This window comes from Papaver somniferum, chromosome 1 (genome assembly GCF_003573695.1).
Source record: "Papaver somniferum cultivar HN1 chromosome 1, ASM357369v1, whole genome shotgun sequence".
Taxonomy (NCBI): Eukaryota; Viridiplantae; Streptophyta; class Magnoliopsida; order Ranunculales; family Papaveraceae; genus Papaver; species Papaver somniferum.
The window spans coordinates 222,670,339-222,690,050 of record NC_039358.1 but is presented as its reverse complement, the minus strand read 5'-3'; the positions used below and the strand labels follow the sequence as shown (position 1 = coordinate 222,690,050).

Sequence of the window (19,712 nt, the reverse complement as noted above, 5' to 3'; positions counted from 1 at the left end):
GAAGAATGTTGAGAAACGATATTAAATAGCGTGATAGAAAGGGTAATTTAGTCTGTTCCCATTAAAAAGATGCTCTGCCATATGACCCAGGCTGAATTTCTACCCGTCCATTGAACCCAGCAAAAATGTCATTTTGGCTATATAGCCCATTTTCTGTTTTTTTTACAAGTTTTTGATCCTGTTTCTCATTGGTATGCATTTTTTGGTTTCCGTAATTCCGAGCAATGGTGCCTGTCCAAGTATCGAGCACAGTGTAATGGTGAATCCAAGAATAGAGAGGCTTTCAGTTGCCATGTTCCGTTCAACCAGTCACAGTTGCAATGCTTTGAAGAAATATTATCAAAACTTCTTTTCGTACTGAATGTAACGTTTAATCCGTCAATAAAAATTTCTAGATATGTGCAAATGCATATGCATATCTATTTTCCCTTCTATCATAAATTAGAGAGAATTCTAAAGCTCCAGGTAATTTATGTTCATTTTACAAAAGAACGAATATTGTTTTTGACAGGAGAACCACAAGTCTAAAATAATGCAAATGGAATCACTCTGATTCACAGTTCTAAGCAGCAAAAATGGAATGCAAATGGAAGGAGGAGTGAAATATTAAGAGTTTAAGATAATATATTTTTCGTGTCAGATGCCTGCCAAAAAGGACACAAACGCAATAAAAAGGAAATATATTTTTAAGATTGTGTTTAAGAGAATTTTGCTTAGGGGCACGCAGAGAGGAACACCCATGTTATTTGTAGATCACAGCCATAATGCCCATGATTATGCAAAGCACCGAAAAAGGAGGAGAGTTGTCTCAAATCATGAGTGATTAAGAATCAACATGAAAGAAACTCAGCAGATTGTATTAGATAAACAGTGTATGGTTGTCAAGTCAACCTTAGTTGACTTGACCTGTCCCTGTAATTGTGTGTGTGAGTAGTCTGTGTGTGTAATAACACTACAGTACGATGTGGGAACGATCCTACAATCCTAAAAACTTAAAAAAAAAAATCTCTGCAAATAATCTTTTACATACAATCTTTTTAGCAGATCCTTTGAATCATCGACATCTTTTGTCATACAATTTTTTGTGATTCTATAGCTTTTATCAAACATAATCTTTACCTAGTTTTTAGGTCAAGATCTTCAAATCAAAACAATATTCAAGATCTGCAGTTCAGTTTCTTGATTTATCATCATCAAATTCTTTGGTTTTTTCTCTATATGTCCGTTATTACTTATCAAAGAAAAAGAAGAATGGATACGACTTTCGCTGCTCAAGATGGTGACACCCTCAATTTTTCTTTACCATTTTCTAATATTGCAAACTTTGTTTCCTCAAAACTTGATTCATCAATTTTTTTATTCTGGCGTGACCAATTTGAGTCTATTCTGATTTCAACCGATCTGTATGGGTGGTGATATAAGGGAACCTTCTAAGTATAATGTTGTTAATGACAATTCAATTTTGAATCCTCAATGGTTGTATTGGAAAAAGGTGGATTCTTTTGTTATGAGTTGTTTGAAAGCTACCTTTACACCTTTTGTATCTGGTGATGTACTGGGTTTATCAACTGCTAGAGAAATTTGGTCTTTTCTTGAAGTTAGTTTTCGAAATCAATTCATGGCTCGCAAAAGTTTATTGAGAAATTAGTTGTTTAGTATGAAGAAGGGTAATCTTACTGTTCTTGTGTATTTGCAAAATTTGAAGACTATAGCTGATTCATTGGCTGCCATTGGAGAAAGGGTTTCTGAGTCTGATTTGGTTATGTATGTGCTTAATGGTTTGGGGAGAGAGTATGATAATTTTGTGATTTCAGCACAAAATAGAGAAGTACCATTTACTTTTGCAGAGTTGAAGCCTAGACTGTTAAATCATGAGCAACGGCTTGTTTCTCAACATCAAGACTCTACTTTGGTTTTTGCTGCTCAAGGGTCTTCAGCTCTTTATTCAAGAAATATGAATTCTGGTACTAGCAGTAGTAAAGCTAAGAACACAGGCTCAGGTAATGGATATAATAACAAGAATTCTGGTAATTTTTCTAATACCAATTATAACAGGAACAGTTCAAATTTTAGACCTACTGCTTCTCATGAAGGTAATTCTAGTGCTGGTAATGTTAAAAGGGATTACTCTCAAGTAGAGTGTCAAATTTGCAGAAAGAAAGGACACTGTGCTAGTAGATGTCATTTCAGATATTATCCACCAACTAATGGTTCAAGTGCAAATATTGGCAATGTAACAGCAAATTTAGCTCAACAATCAGCTTTTACTTCAATGGGTGAAGATATGGTTTATTCTGGTCCATCTACTTCCACAACTCCATCATGGCTTGCTGATTCTGGTGCCACAGCTCATATGACTGGTGATGACACTCTTTTGCAAAATACTTCTAGCTATCACGGAAAGGAGCAAGTGCAAGTGGGCAATGGTAAGTCTCTTATGATTACTTCTACTGGAAATTCTAGTATTCAAACACCTACAACTAAATTTAGCTTAAACACTGTTTCACTAGTGCCAGCCATGAAGCATAATCTTCTATCCATTGCTAAGTTTACAAAGGATAATCATTGCTACTTCAAGTTAAATCCTACATCATATGAGATTAGATATCTTACTACACATGTTTTACTTGCTCATGGTACTTTGGTTAATAATTTTTACCCAATCCAATATTCTATTCTTTTTTCTATTCCTACTATTGCTTTGTCTGCTACTGTTCATGCTCCTTCTCATGTGTGGCATAACAGATTGGGTCATCCATCTAGCAATATCATTCAAAAGCTTCACTCATCCAAACAAATTGTTTTAACTACTCCTCATTCTGTTTCTTTATGTGATCCATGTCAGCTTGCTAAAAGCAAAAGACTTCCTTTTCACTTGTCAGACTCTCATGCAACAAAACCATTGTTTTTAATCCATTGTGATGTTTGGGGTCCTACGGTTCCTTCATTACATGGTTATAGGTACTACATTGTTTTCATAGATGATTATAGTAGGTTCAATTAGATCTATCCAATGGAACTGGAGTCTGATGCATCTAAATGCTTTGTTCATTTTAAAACTCATACTGAAAATCAGTTTTCTACAAAAATTGTTTCTTTTCAAGTAGATGGTGATGTTGAGTTAGTAAAAGGTACTTTTAAACTTATTCTTGAACAGAGTGGTATTCTTGTCAGAATTTCTTGTACAAAAACACCAGAGCAAAATGGTCTAGCTGAGAAGAAGCATAGACATATTACTGAAATGGGTAATACCCTTTTGTTTAATGCTTCTTGTCCAAAAGAAATGTGGTATGATGCTTTTTTGACTGTTACATATCTCATCAATAGAACTCCAGCAAAAATTTTACATTTCAAGTCTCCTTTTGAAGATCTTTTTGGTTCTGCTCCAGATTATTCTTTTTTAAGAACTTTTGGTTATATCTGTTATCCTCATTTGACACATCTTAGAGCAGATAAACTCTCTTCTAAAAATCAGTTAAGTGTGTCTTTATTGGATATAGTACTCTACACAAGGGGTATAAATGCTATAATCCTCTTACCAGAAAAACATATATTTCTCGCAATGTCATTTTTGATGAAAACACTTTTTACTACTCTAAATCTCAGCATGCATCTACATCGGTTTTGCCTATTCAACAATCTTCCTCTTCAGATAGTGTTCCTTCTTCCACCACTATGGTCACTAGAGCTCAAAAAGGCATTTCTAAGTCAAAGATTTTTCCAGATCATGTCTCTCATATATCCATTAAATACCCTATTTCCTCATCCTTTGCTTCTTTATTAACTACAGTTACCGAGCCAAAAACTTTTAAAGAAGCCATGAATGTTCCTAAGTGGAACTTGTCAATGAAGGATGAATATGGTGCTCTAATGGATAATGATACTTGGAATTATGTTGCTCCAGAACCTCATATGAACATTTTAGGTTCTAAATGGGTATACAGGGTTAAAAGAAAATCAGATGGAACAGTTGATAGGTGCAAATCAAGACTAGTGGCTAAGCAGGATGGTATTGACTTTAATGAAACCTTTAGTCCTGTAGTTAAATCTACTACTGTGAGAGTTGTTTTGTGCATGGTCATAACATATAATTAGCAAATAAGGCAGTTGGATGTGAGTAATGTTTTTTTGCGTGGGTATTTAGATGAGGATGTATACATGGCTCAGCCTCAAGGTTTTATAAATCCTGATTATCCATCAAACTATGTTTGTCATCTTAAGAAAAGTCTATAAGGACTGAAACAAGCACCAAGAGTTTGGTTTCACAGGTTTAGCTCTTTTCTTCTTTCTTATGGTTTTAAAAAGGCAATTTCTGACAACTCTATGTTTGTGTTTACTTCTCAACATGGAATACTTGTTTTATTACTTTATGTGGATGATATTTTATTAACTGGAAGCTCTCCTCAATTGATTGATGCCCTGATTGTTTCTCTTAAGAAAGAGTTTGCTATGAAAGAACTTGGTGATTTGGGGTATTTTCTGGGTATTGAGGCTTTAAGGGACAATGATTATATTGTTTTGACTCAAAGAAGCATACTCTTGATTTTTTATCCAAGGCTAATATGATTGATTGTAAGCCTTGTCATACTCCAGTAACTAAGGGAGCAAGAGTATCCATTCATGATGGTATCAAACTTCAAGATGCAACTGAGTTTAGAACTATTGTAGGAAGCTTGCAATATTTGACAATTACTAGACCTGATATTTGTTTTGGTGTGAATTATGTATCACAATTCATGCATTCACCAACGGATATTCATTTTTAGTTAGTTAAAAGAATTTTGAGATACTTAAAAGGTACTATTGCTCTAGACATTACTTTGAGAAGAGATAGTTTGAAGCATTTAAAGGCATATACAGATTCAGATTTGGCAGGTTGTCCAGATACTAGAAGATCAACCTCAGGATATGCTGTATTTTTGGGGTCAAATTTGGTTTCTTGGTCTTCTAAGAAACAACCAACTGTTTCTAAGTCTTCAGCTGAAGCTGTGTACAAATGCTTGTCTGTAGCTTCTACAGAATTAAAGTGGCTTGTTGATTTATTGTCTGAATTGCATATTATTGTTTCCACTCCAACATTGCTTCTTTGTGATAATACAAGTGCATTGTCACTGGCTTCTAATCCTGTTTTACATGCCAGGACTAAACACATAGAGATACAGTATCACACTGTGAGAGAATTAGTGGATATTGGTTTTTTACAGTTGCAGCATATCTCAAGTGAAGAGCAGATAGAAGACATTTTTACCAAAGGTCTTTGATTTCCTACATTTTCCAGGCTTTTACATTCCTTGATGCCTACAGCTCAACAGTCTACTTCAACTAGTGTCTTTGTAGTTTCTTCTTCAGCTAGTGCTTCTGCAGTTACTTAGTCTATTAGATAAACAGTGTATGGTTTCTGTTGTTGCTTCACTGCTACAGTTTCTGCTTCATTTGCTTCTGTTGCTGCTTCACTGCACCAGTTATAGTTGCTGCTATTATTCTTCTCTGATGCTGGTTCTTTAGTAACAGTTGTTGCTACTCTGCTACTGCGTTTTCTCTGATGTTGTCTCTTCAGTCTATGTCTCTTTAGTTTGCAGTTTTCTGCTTTTCAGTTTTTTATCAAACTGTGTAGTTTATCCCTTAACAGTTTGAGGGGGTGTATTAGATAAACAGTTTATGGTTGTCAAGTCAACCTTAATTGACTTGACCTGTCCATGTAATTGTGTGTGTGTGAGTAGTCTGTGTGTGTAATAACACTATAGCATGATTGGTCAATAAATAGTCAATCATTCCTCTTGTAAGAATAATATTAATCAATACATCTTTACCTGTTTCTCAGATTGCGCAGTAGTATTGAACATGGGCACGTTTTGACAAATATCAGTGTTGGTTTGATGATTTTTAATTCCGTAGAGGAGAAGTAGTCAATTAGCTAGAAACGAAAAGTTTTGCTTTGATAATTGTTGGGTTTCTCTTTTATTTCCCCACAACTGCCTGCGTACATCAAGAACTAAACCTTCACCTTCAACTGAGATTTAAAGTTGCTAGGATCCAATATTGTATTCCAGATGGCTCAGCTCAATACTGCATGGGGGACGAAGCAGTTTCCATTGCGTTTCTTTGGCAAAAGGCATACAAAAAAAAAATTAGCTGCAGGGGATTGCACGGACGGATACCTCCTCCGAAACAATATTATGGCGCAGACTCTCCCTCATTGTCATTGGGGAGATCTTAGGCGAGCACCCCTCCTTTAATGTGCAATGGAGGTAACTAACCTAGGCCATGGACCTTCTTGGTCACCCGTAGTATCTCGTTCCTCATCTGTTATAGATCGAAACAATTTGAGCAAGTCCCAACTTGAGCACCAGTGGTCTAGTGGTAGAATAGTACCCTGCCACGGTACAGACCCGGGTTCGAATTCCGGCTGGTGCATTTTGTTTTTTTTTTCTGGCTCGTTTTAATTGATTTTAATTGCTCTTAGGTAGATCTGACCGTTTCTTTCTGCGCTTGCCAACCAAGGAGGACTAATGAGATTCAAACCTTATAAACTTGTCCTCATTTGGTTTCAAAGTCACGTTGATCACATCAGTACTTCCTTGTTGTTAAAGTCTCAGGTTATGAGGGCAACTGCCCCATGGCCTGTACTAATTTTTCTCAAAATTAATACAAACAATTCGAGACTTTTTAAAATATCGGACACAAATTGGTGGACAGTGTTCAAAATCTAAGTAATACTCATGTATACCCCATTTCTGGTTGCCAACATTTTTGCAAGCCGAACACGGCTCTGTGATTCTTGCGTGTGCCAAAATCATGACTAGCAATCGAAGTTTTAGATCAAGAGGCTTACAACTTAAAAGTACAAGGAAGTTACAATGTACTCAAACACATCGTTATAATACAGTTCACATCACTTTTTTGACCTGGCCTTAAATATATTTTGCTTGTAGTATCTGAGCTCCCTGATGCTTTCTCTAATGTCATCCATTGCTCGATGTTTGTTTTCCTTGGAAGGAGCCTTCTTGTTATCTGCACAAACAACAGGATTCTACAATTAGTAGGTCTGGTTCTTGCCTATATACTGCATCTGACAATATAGAATGAAGTACAAGGATCGAAGTCAGGTTATCTATCACCTACAAAATGATGAAATATCAAGGGGATCAGGGGTACAAGAGCATATACTGATCTTTGCTGGAACATGATACAGCTCCGTAAACAATGAGAGAAACATAAAACATTACCTCTTGGGAACCACCGGCAACATAGGGCCTTCACACTGCTAACATCAACAACTACATGGGAGAAAAGACTCGCCAATTCAGGCATGTATTTCTGTCGAGAAAGAGAGAAATAAATTTAATGGCCGCTTTTAATAAATAAAAATAAAATATTGTAATTCAGGCATGTATTTCTGTCTATTCTTTGGTTTCAATTTCGGTTCTGAACAACTAACTCCATTGCTTAGTGGATCAGCTCCTTTGCAGGAAATTGGATTACAAAATCAGGTTTAAAGCTAGAAACTGCTAAAGATCTCTTTGAAGTTGCAGTTTCAGGAGGTAATTGGGTTTCGGAGATCTCAGCATCTTTGGACTCAATGTTATTGTTCCCATTAACCCTACTAAACACCAGGTTTAGTTACTAAAAATGATAAGCAAATATTAGTGGGTTGCAAGGTCACTCTTGCCACCAGAAGGTAACACAGACGAATGAAAACAGGAATCAAACTGTTAAATACTTGCACCAAGTACAACATTGAACAGCATAAAAGAAATACCTTCAAATATTGGAAATCCACATAAATCGAGTTCCCAGCTAGTAGAGCTGAATTATATCCCACGTGTTTTTTCACAAATTCCATAACCTACAAACCAATATCCAATGAAAGAGAAATTGTCAACGAGGAGCAGATTGAGCGTTAGAATTTAGAATTTAGAAATCGAAAACATAACGAAGATACGATTCTGGGATAACCAAAAACACTTATATATCTGTACAAGAAAAACTGAAGGGCGGCGAAAATTGTAAGAAAAAGCCCGAGAGAGAATACCTGTTTTTCAGCTTCTCTTTCTGTTATTGTACTGTTTAGAACTCTATCAGTCAACCCTAAAAGAAAGAAATTTATCAATTCCCAGGTAACACCACAGGACACACAATTAACTGAAAATAACTGCACCACAGAAATATTTAAATGTTTGTAAGCTGCATACCACTAGCTGCATGATGCTCTTTGCACCACTCCCCCATATTATCTAGACACTCCTTGGTCTGATTAATTACCAAATCAGGACCCTACAAGGACAGAAAAAAAGAGTGGGGAAAAAGAAGAGATCAGTACAAAAAGCTCGTCACTTGATCATGCTGCGATGATCCACTAATACCCGAACATATAACCAGAAGCAATTAAACATCATTTGCACACCAACGAGATTAGAAAACAGTAAACAAGAAGATGTAATAAGAAATGTGAGATAAATAAAGAAAACTCTGCTGGAAACGGGAATCAACTGACCTCCACAGATTTTTCCAGATTTCCATCAGTAATGATACAAGCTATTTCCAGGATCCGATCAATTTCAATACTCAGACCTACAAAGTAACAAATTTGTAAGAATAAGAACAAAACTAAAATACTATCACAAAATGTAATAATAACAAATTTTCTGTTGTCAGTGTTACTTGAGTTTAAGTTACACGTAAACAGAGCCACAAGTACCATGCCTTTGGTGCCATAGTTGTCCAATTAACACGGGAAACACGTTTAAAATACATATGTACTTTGTGTGGCAGTGGCTTGCAGTTAGAAGGTCCACTTGGAAATTATTTTGAAATGGTATCCTATGAGATCAAGTCATTAATAGGATCATTCTTCTTCTAAGCCTTCCGTCCCACACAAAGGGGGGCAGGAATGGAAACAAGAGGACTTCCCAAGCGGTCACCCATCTTGGTACTTCTCTTGCCCTTCTATAAGGAAATGGCAGGTTTTCAACCAAACAAAGGTACACGAGTGGTACTGCTCTCGTTCTCTTTTGGTCTATTGCTGGCTCGCAACGCCTATCACGACCCTATTTTCATAGAGCTACGGCTGTGGTTTTTACCGTTGCTTTCCATGCCAATCACGAACCCTCCTCCTTTATCCTGGCTTGGGACAGGCTTTGAAGAAAAATCACACAAGTGGAGTTCAAGGCTTCAAGTCATTAATAGGATGAGCCTTTAAAATCTGGTTGGAGAAAAAGATACTTGGGTAGAATTAATAGAGAGGGTCCGGGGGAAACACCATGGGATGTTACACGAAACCTAATGAAGGAAACTAGGGAAACGAAGATAGATACAGAAAAGGTTGTAGGCGAAGATGACACAGAAGACACAAGAGTGATAAGATGACACAAAAGCAAAGCCTCAACAAGGGGCCAGTGAAAGGAAGAATAAGTGCATCTTCACAAAAACGTCTTACCTCTAGGCTCAAATAAATACATTCAGGGACGGAAGTTTGTTATCAAGTATTAGCGTAAGCATATCAAACATATTTATTATCAATGCTACGTATATAAAAGGATAAGTCTTTAGTTTGCATGAAAATAGTTCTCAAATAAAAATCTTTGAGGCATGCAATTAAACTATCTAAATCTTGTGGCAAAAGGTGTTAAACATGCATAAAGATTAGCCACCTACCTGTCATTTCCAAGTCGATCCAAACAAGTGGCATCCTGTATTCTTCGGAAGTTGTTGGATGGCTTCGCAGGCCCAGTGTATCAGGTTTTATACTTGGTTTCGTGTCTTCTTTTACAACTGTCGTCTCACTTGGCTTTTTACCTTTCCTTGAAATCTTATCTGATGAATCAAAGAAACTGCTTTGTCAATAGAGGACACTAATAGTACATATCAGTAAAATTCTTAGATAATAATCAACTATTTCACTATGACATGACATAAACACAGACACAGAGGACTCATACAAGTGTGTGCGAAAGTTACCACAATTAATTCTAGTGGAGTGCCATTCACGTAGGAAAGGACCTAAGTTCTGGTACAAAAAATTGGAAATAAAAATTTGAAAGGCTTAAGGAAATAAAAATGCCACCCAGCCAGAATACATAACCAAATCAGCAATACACCATGTTGCGTTTCCGCATGCCCTGATTGAAGGGCTATAACTAGTAAAAGAATACAAGTTCACCCAGTGGACTCAAATTGGTAAACACGGGTACTTGAAAATGTAAAATTGTTATTGAAACAAAGTTTTTTTCCTTAGTTAAATAGAGCTTTTAGTTATGTTACTAAAGCATTATACAATCCCAACATAAAAGAAAATCCAACATATCTGACCTAAGAAAAAATCAAGAGAATAAACTGGAAAGAAAAAAAAATGTCTTCATTCTTCATGAACAACTCTCACATATTCCCCCTCATCAACAACTCCCATAGATTCCGCATCACTATGTTGTTACTCTTCAGTCTTCATTAAGTTGATACTCTATTTTATGTTGATTACCCTCTATGGTAAAAGTTCTATACCGTTTCATATTCCAAAGCAATGTGTATAGCTTCATTCATGTCCGTAACAAAATCTCTTATCGGAAAATCACATTTAATCGTCTCCCTTAGCCCACTAATGTACCGACACACTTTCTGTTTTTCATTATCTTTTATATCAGCTCTGTAACACAAATTCTCAAAAATCTCAGTATATTGTTTCACACTCATACTCTCTGTCTGCTTAAACTCAAGTAGCTTCTGATAAGTATCCGATTTATACGAAACCGGTACAAACCTATTATGCAATTCACGAACCATATCCACCCAATCAGTAATCCTCGCCATACCTTCCCTTTCACGTCGTAATTGAAAACTGTTCCACCACATTAATGAATAACCACTAAAAGTACCAACCACTATGCTAACTCTCTCTGAGTCAATCACCTTCGAATAATCAAGTACATGTTTAACACGACCGATCCAATCCAAATAGTTGTCAGGATCTGTCCAATCCTCTGGAAATGCAGGCAATTCCTCAAATTCTATTAGGTGTACTTCATTCTCCATATCAGATTGCACAAACCCACTATTCTGGTCCATCTTAAACATTCTCTCTCAAACAAACCTCTACAACTTTCTTTCTTGTTCTTTTTTATATGTTCTTGGAACCCAATTGTTATGGGAACCCAATTCTTAAGCTATTTATACACAGCACACAAAGGGCCTCTAGACTATTTATAGAAGTCGGTTTATGATTCCTAATTCCAGACAAAGACTGGATATAGAAGACGGTCAGAATCAAACTACCCAAGTCAACTTTCCTAATTCTTTGCAAATTCTAATTAAAAAAAAAATTAGGGTTTAAGGAAAATTTCAATTTTATCACAGAAAAAGCACAATCGAAGAAATTAAAGAAAAGGGGGTTTAAGGAATTATGAACCTGTAGTGATTATTGGTGTTTGAGATTGATGATCATCAACATCTAAATCGAGTACAGAAAAAGCATTTGAAAGTCCATCGGTACTCATTGCTGCTGCTGCTACTTGAGTTGCTGCTGCTGCTCTAGATTCTGGGTTGTTTTGAGTCTTCTTCTTGTTTGAATTATTGGTTGTCACTAGCGAATTGGAGGAGCAAGGCAAAAATAACGCCATTATTATATACTGGGAAGGATGATGATATTGTGGTGCATAGAGGTTGAGTTAAGGTTCTATCGCTGGTGTGGGGGTTTGACACGTGCTGTTATGTCTATATATGGAAGATGATCGGTTGGGTGAATTTTGGTCGTTGATTATGTTAATTTCTGTGTTAGGTCAACGGGGGAGGCCATTGGATAGTTTGGCGATTTTAATTTAATTCTATGCCAAAGTGTTTGATAGCTTGCGTGGAGACCAGAAGCAAACGTGGTTTTCATAAATGAAGAAGTGAAAATAATTGTTTTTACCGTGTTTGGGATACTAGAAACATAAGCCGGAAGAGGGTGTCGAATGCACCTTCTTTTTGAAACAAAATTGACATCTTGAAGTAAAAAGTTAAGAATTATATCGATTTTTAGAAGCAAAAAAACAAAAATTTTGTAAAGTAATCTTTTTGCTTCTGATTTCTTGGAGTGGGATTGATTTCTGCTTCTCGTACCAAAGCAAAAAACAAACATCATTTTCATAAAAAGAAACTATTTTGAGATTCACTCTAAAATTGTGTTCACAAATCAAATTTTGATTTATCAATTTTATTAAGTTCAAAAGTAACTCCATAAGATGTATTTAAAAATCTTATAAAAGTCATAAAGCGAATTAAATAACTAGTCATTACCAAGACTATTAGAGGGGTTAGGAGATACCAAATCACATAAGGGATACCAATTTAGTGGATCAGATGAATATGCTTTTATGCATTGCCAAAAAATGTAGGAAAAAAATTTCAACGAATCTTTAAGTACGCATTTTTTTTGTCATTTTTAAAATACAAACAATTTCATAGTGACGATTAAAAAAACAAAAGCTAAAGCGCCACTGCATATTGAAAAGAACCCTACTTTCTGGATCATAATTATGAGAAAATGTGTAAAAGTTTTATAAACGGAATGCAGATATGAAGTGTCATGTATCACCATATGTTTCTAAGCTAGTGCAACAAAAAGGACTTGCATAAGCATACTAGATCTTTATGCCTATGGGACTGTTCCAGAAATTTAGGATGAAGAAAGTGATACTACCAAGAAGTTTTCCTATGAGGAAAATCATATCACAATCTAGATATTTCCAGGAAGAAAAATTTTGCAGGTACAACTCAGGAAGTGAATGGTAACTTCGATGCAAATGGAAGACCAAAGAAATAAGTCAATACTACAGTAACCAATGCACTGTAGCCCATTTGATTTAAAAGATAATCCAGTGTATCGACTTTACAAAAAAGAAAGGGAGAATATATGTTTAGACATCTGCGACTGGGACGACAATCATCACTTAATTTATTTTATTTTTCATATCGTGTATGTGTGTTTGTGTAATAAGAAGTAAAATAAAAAAATGGTTAAGTGAAAGAGTAACCATAAGCTTTACGGAAGTTAAGGAATGGTGTGACTCTAGCTATTCCATCCTCGTTAAAATTAGATGAAGTAGTCACATGTGGTATTTTTCCTTGAAACACCATCTCCACAAAAATCATTCCACTGGACAAGTTCTCCCTCATGATTGGCGATTCTGACAAAAAAACTCGCACCTACCTGCAGAGTCAGAAAAATAAACAACTAGTTTATCATTCCTAAATGATATATTGATCTATATATAATGACCAATTAACCAATACTAAAGTCATTGTAAAACAAACTTAACTTCGTATGTTATTTTTTGAATGAATATATGTACTTAAAAATTAAAAGATAGAAATGAAACAAGTCAAGTTTGTAGTTAAAAATCTCGAACTAAAGGATGATTTCCTCGTTGTCTTCAATGCGTCTTCAAGTCTTCGTGAGTAACCGGAATAAGTCTCAACATTTCTTCGTTCCTAGACTAACCTAATGAAGTTGACTAAGTAATCAAATCAGGCGATCTGAGATATGAAACTATACTTTAACCAAATTTGACATAACAACGCTTGGTGAGTTCAACTAAACAATGTTATAACATGTGAATTAATTTCTTAAAGTAATTAAAATAACTGCACTCCTACGTTAATCATATCTTGGATCAATTCCATAATCCCTTAGTTGGGTTTTTAGATTATATCCAAGATGCCCTTGTCTAGATAATCTTTAATATTTGTGAATATTGAACAATTACACAGAGTGTGTCTGATATATAAATTTTTGCAAAAGAATTTGTGACGTACTTAGTACCCTTATCTTTTCAAATTATTTTGTCTAGATTATGTTTGAGGAGATTTCTTGTTGACTTTATGAAGATTTTAGCTTCTATAAAGCTAGGAAAGTGTACATTAGGCACTACTCATATATGCAATAACAACTAAATATACATCAACACAAAAAAGAAAATATTGTGGGTTGTTTTTCTTTCTTATTTTCATTTATATTTATTGATTTTTCATAGTTTTGTAAGTAATGATATTGACTCTCTTTTTTTCATAACGCTTGTAGCTGTAGCAGCCATTGTATCTTTTTCTATTATTTATTCATTCATTGATAATTGGTATGTTGGTGATTATTCATTTGACTTACGGTCAAGAGCTAGCTAAGATTGTTACTGCTTTGAAGAAGTCTTATTTCTGAGATAGGAACTTCGTGTTTTTTTTTGTTTAAATAAGTACATCAAGTTATTGAATATTGCGCGTCAGGAATTCTCCTTTCAGGACCATAAATAACAACAGTATTTTGACTTTGTGACCCTCTTAATTTTTTTGTGCCTAGCTAATATAGTAGAAGTGCCTTAAGTTGTTGACCCACTAATTCATTCTGCTAATTTAATTGGAAAGATTTTTCCATGTGTCATGCTTAGAGTTTATCTTGACAAATTCTAATTGTTTCATGATAAAAAAAAAAGTTTTTAATAAAACACATTAACAACATATTTCTTTTATTAGCATATATATAACTAATTGCAGGTAAATATCTTTGTTTTCTTTTGTAGTTTAAACATGCTCTACATGATTTAGTAACACCTGTTGAACTTGTAAATTTGTGATTCGCAACACTTGGAAGTGTATCCACAAGACAATGTCTACAAGTGAAAAGTAAGTGTTAAAGGATTGTTTCTCAACAAACCATTTATTCTCGCACAAAATTCACAAATGAGCAACTTTAATGATTATTAGAAAAATCAATCTTTAACTTAAATATTAAACTGCATCTAACACTCCAATTTACCCCTAAAACACTAAATTAAGATTGAAATACCAAAAAGTTGTTTTTTCTATAATACATTGTGTCTGCCGAGCTTAACGAATCCTAAATTCGCCCAAATAAACAAAATTGTATATGACCTAATATAACAACACACTATATGTTCTTCAGTGTCTTTAATATCATCTTCGTAACACAACTTCTCAAAAACCTCAGTGTATATTCCCACACTCATCATACCATCCGTCTACTTAAAATCAAGTAGTTTCATATAAGTATCCCTTGTATAGGAATACGGTATAAACCTATGATGCAACTTAAGAACCATATCCTCTCAATCAGTAATCTTCGTCATCCCTTTTTCTTTTTACGTCGTGATTGAAGACTATTCCACCACATTAACTTATAACTCCTAAAACTACCAACCAGCTTCATAACTCTCTCTGAGTCAATCAAATTCAAATGATCATATACATAGGCCAGTCAATATCTGTCTGATATCCGGAATCCATTTCCGATTATTCGAGATCCTATAGGATTTTATCCGTTTTACCGGATTTCGGATATCAGATCGGATATGTTCTCGGATATTTCTTCCTTAACATATCGGATTAGGCTATCTCTATTTGCTTAATATCCGATATCCGATATAATAGGGGTGTACTTGTAATTTTCCTATACCTAAGACTCTACTAGTCGGGGACTTGAGAAGACCGAAGAGAACTCATTTCGTTTTTCTTTTTTTCTTCTCTTCTCACCCCCTCTCCACTGAATCTCTGCAACAAACCAATCTTTCTCTTTTTTTCGTTTTAGCAGCTAATATCATCAGGAGTTAGTCATCTTCTGCAACGTTATTTCTTAAACTTGGCGTGAAAGATCGAGGGTGTAATGGATTAAGTTATACCCTAAATTACGCTGGTACCAATCTCTCTCTCTGTGCAGAAAGTTATTTAGTATTGCGGTTATGTTTGTTTTGGGTTTTGTTGATAGAATATGATGATATAGAGTGATGAATTTGTATGAGTTTATATGAAATTAAAATTTATTAGGGTTTTGAAATTAGAAATTCCAAATTAGGGTTTCTGTTGCTGTTTCAAAATTTGGGTTTTCTTCTCAATCATAGGCTAAACTTGTTGAATTTACTGGTTATTATTGATTGAATTGCATCATTCAGATGATGATTGAATTAGGGTTTCTATTGTTTTTGTTTGATGAAATTTACTGGTTATTATTTATTGAATTGAATCATTTAGATGATGATTGAAGTTGGGTTTTCTCTTTATTGGTTAAATTTTACTGAAAACCATAGGTTGTTGAACATTAATCATGTTGATTACCCATGCCAATGGAGTTATAATTGATGTCAACTTGCACAGTATAGTAGCCTGATACTCTGATTCTCTAGGAGTGTATCTAATTAAGTTTTTCAATTGTGTCTTTTCCAGTTTCATGGTGATGTATATCTACTAAGTCACCTTTTCCGGAACAAGGAGATTGCAAGACTTGTCAGTGAAGAAGAAGAAATTGCACGAAAAACACTTGCTAGGAGTAAGGGCCAAGGAATAAGGTTAATTTCAGCTCAATCCTCCTTTTTCATCTTTTGAATATTCATTCCATGACAAAGTATATTAAATTCACATGATTCAGATGTTTGGTAGTGTACCAAGTTTAGATTATTGTATTGTTGCTGTTAAGTTAGAGTATTCATATCATATTTTAGCTAGCTGCTGTTGCAATTTAAGGGTGTTTGACGTGCCCTGATTTACGCATCAATTTTATATCAAAAGTTATATTAGTAACTTTTTTTATCAACAACTGATGGTTACTAAAGTATGTATATCGTAAACCTTGCTACTCCATTGATTGGCTATGCATAGGTTAAATAATCTTAATTACTCAGTTTGGTTTTGAATGATGAGTTTTGTCGGAATGATCACATGTTAGTTTGTAACTTAAATTGAAATTGAAGCTGGTTGGTAAATAACGTTCTTGAACAGTATTTGATCTTAATTACTCAGTTTGGTTTGGATTCTTGATGTGATTAATATGAATGCTTTTTAGTATTTACTGTTGACAGTTATGAATGTTTTTTTCATTTCTTTGGTAACTTACTCTGTGTTTAATCTTAATATAGGCAATTGCAAAAATGTTTGAAAAACCAGCCAATGGCAAGACATTTCTTCTTCTTAGTTCCTATTATTATTACTTATGTAGTTGTGTATCTTATCTGAATGTTGACTTGTTATAATGCAAAGATGGAAATCGAAAAAGAATGAAGACAAGAGAGTCAGACACTGGAGAGGAGAGTGACATATACTTATCATACTTAGTGTTTCGAAGTTTCTTACTTTTTTTAGCATTTGCTTGTGTTTCTTTTCATGTATCTGTGAGTAAGAGACTTAGAGACATAACTACTTAAGATTAATGTTTTAAGACTGTTTATGTGTTTTAATGTGTGTTTGAAGATAATTTGGATGATATGTATGAGAAATAGAACTTAAATTTCACCTCTGCATATGTTTTACAGATTAAAGTTTTACCACCCAAATGACCGATCGTTAACATATATTGTCCCTTTTGGCACTCTTTTTTACCACCCAAATGTAAAAAATAAGTAGATTTTTTCTTTCTTTTTTATAAAGACGATACACTGGATTATATTTTAAATCAAATGGGTAATAGTGCATTGGTTACTGTAGTATTTACTTATTTCTTTGTCCTTCCATTTGCATCGAAGTTACCATTCAGTTCCTGAACTTATACCTGCAAAAATTTTCTTAATGTAAATACATCTAGATTGAGATTTGATTTTCCTCATAGGAAAACTTCTTGGTAATATCACTTATACTTCATCCTAAATTTTTGGAATAGTCCCATAGGCATAAAGATCGAGCATTATTACGCAAGTATTTTTTGTTGCACTAGCTTAGAAATAAATGGTGATACATCACACATCACATCTGCATTCCGTTAATAAAACCTTTACATATTTTCTCATAATTTCAATTCAGAAAGTAGGGTTCTTTTCAATATGCGGTGGCGCTTTAGCTTTTGTTTTTCAATCGTCACTATGAAATTGTTTGTATTTACAAAATGATAAAAAAATGCGCACTTAAAGATTTTTTGAAATTCTTTTCCTGCACTTTTTTGGCAATGCATAGAAAGCATATTCATTAGATCCAGTAGATTGGTATCCCATATGTAATTTGGTATCTCCTTACCCCTCTAATAGTTTTCGTAATGATTAGTTATTTGATTCGTTTTGTGACTTTTATAAGATTTAATGACATAGTTATTGGGTGATAACTTTAAAATCTTTCATAACATATAATGCATGTTTCGTAGATATATCACTATAGTTTAATATATGCTAAAATTATTGGGTGATGACTTTAATGACATAGTTCACAACTCGTTAGCATCAAATTTTTTATCGATAAGAAAAAAACAACTAATGTGCCAAATTTGAAACCCGTTAGGATCAATTTTTTTATCGAAAACAAACAAACAACTCATGTGCCACAATTCCGATTTAGGAATACTTTTGGGTTCGTCTGAAATAAATTTTTGATTCTTTTAGTTAGAGAAAGGAAACTAAGAAGAGGAAAAACTGGTTTTGCGGGGCTTAGGAAAAAAAATCTATAATATTCACGTTATTTTCTTGTTGTAGTAGTTTTTAACTAAATGGGTTTCATTTCATCCCGGTTCCTAATCAAATTCGGTTATGGGATCAGTCCTTTCCAAGGATAGGTCATACATAGAGATCGGTCTTGAGCTCTCTTTTTACTACCAAATGGAATTTCGCAAGTCTACTTCCTTAGATTATGTTTGTGATATTCCTTCATATATAATCCCAGGGATCAAATTCATTTCGGAAGTTCAAACTCACTAAATAGTAATAAGTTACCAATTAGTGTAACATCTACTTACAAAGACTATAGATAAAATATACTTTGTAACTCTATATACCCAAGTTGTACTAAAAAAAACTAGTATATCTTTCCTTGATATTTTGATCATAGTAAAATGACCAAGTCACCGATACTAGAGACAAGTAAATAAACTATACTTCGTGTGTTATGTTTTCAAGACTTGAAAGAACAATGATAATGGAACAAGCTAGTCAAGTCTGTGTGACTAACCTCGAATTGAAGGATGATGTGTTCGTTGATGCTGATACATCTTCAAGTTTGAAAAGGAGAGGTTACTAAGTACATCACCAACTTATTCGTTCGGAAACCTGTATGGACAAGACCTAATACAGTCACAAGCAAGTCAACAGTAAAAACACTTGTATATAAGATTATATATAGAGTTTTCGCTATTTAATTTTTTCTTCCACAATCAATATGCATAGACTAAAGGTCCGTGTTCCTGAGTATGTGGAAGATTTCTTGGACGATCTCAAAAATCAGTATCCAAGATCAATCTAGTCGTATCTGAATTAAGAGGATCCGGATTCAAACAAGTATGTAATTTGCAATGTATCTTTCAAGATATGAATTCAACAAGAATGAGTATTTTTTTTATCTCAATTACTAAGGACTTAAACTATCTGGATTGATTCACGTACTACTTGTGATTTTCCTATTACAAAGATATACAATATAATACGAAAAAGGAAAAAACATAATACACCATAAAGTTTCCTGGCTTTCTTGTCCCACAAGGAAGGAACAAAAGAAGAAGCATCCTCCTTCGTCTTTATTAATGAGAAAACTGCAACTGGCAGAAAAACCACGATACCTCGTCTAACTTTGAACACCACGCTGTATTAAAAAACTACAGACACTAGTATATTACCAGACTTCGAACCAGAATGTAGTTGAGACCGAATTAACCCTCAAAGAAATTCGGTTGTAGTCGTATTCCTTACCTCTCTTGAATCTCGAAAGCAAGATTCTACGCACTCCCTTATTAGTTGACGTCCTTTACATCCTAAGAGTTGTTTCATCCTCAG

The 19,712-nt window shown here is 34.4% G+C and overlaps 1 protein-coding gene, 1 non-coding gene and 1 pseudogene across 2 annotated transcripts; 1 reads left to right on the top strand and 2 right to left on the bottom strand.

Moving 5' to 3' along the window:
• Positions 1 to 6,135: 6,135 nt before the first annotated feature.
• LOC113345325 lies at positions 6,136 to 6,309 on the bottom strand (annotated as a pseudogene).
• Positions 6,310 to 6,343: 34 nt separating this feature from the next.
• TRNAG-GCC lies at positions 6,344 to 6,414 on the top strand. Its single transcript has one exon. It is a non-coding gene; the product is annotated as a tRNA-Gly (tRNA).
• Positions 6,415 to 6,696: 282 nt separating this feature from the next.
• LOC113337360 (oligoribonuclease-like) lies at positions 6,697 to 11,628 on the bottom strand. Its single transcript, XM_026583062.1, has 8 exons — positions 11,399 to 11,628; positions 9,655 to 9,813; positions 8,495 to 8,571; positions 8,193 to 8,274; positions 8,033 to 8,088; positions 7,760 to 7,846; positions 7,227 to 7,317; positions 6,697 to 7,011 (listed from the first exon to the last, which is right to left on the bottom strand). The coding sequence occupies exons 1-8, from the start codon at positions 11,607 to 11,609 to the stop codon at positions 6,893 to 6,895; spliced, it is 882 nt and encodes a 293-aa protein (XP_026438847.1). The 5' UTR covers positions 11,610 to 11,628; the 3' UTR covers positions 6,697 to 6,892.
• Positions 11,629 to 19,712: the final 8,084 nt, after the last annotated feature.

Excerpts from the sequence above, each read along its gene's own strand:
- LOC113337360 (XM_026583062.1), bottom strand. The coding sequence starts at position 11,609 with ATGGCGTTATTTTTGCCTTGCTCCTCCAATTCGCTAGTGACAACCAAT. Across the intron at positions 8,572-9,654 it reads GATCGACTTGGAAATGACAG|GTCTGAGTATTGAAATTGAT; the intron begins GTAGGTGGCTAA and ends GTTACTTTGTAG. Across the intron at positions 7,847-8,032 it reads AAAGAGAAGCTGAAAAACAG|GTTATGGAATTTGTGAAAAA; the intron begins GTATTCTCTCTC and ends ATTGGTTTGTAG.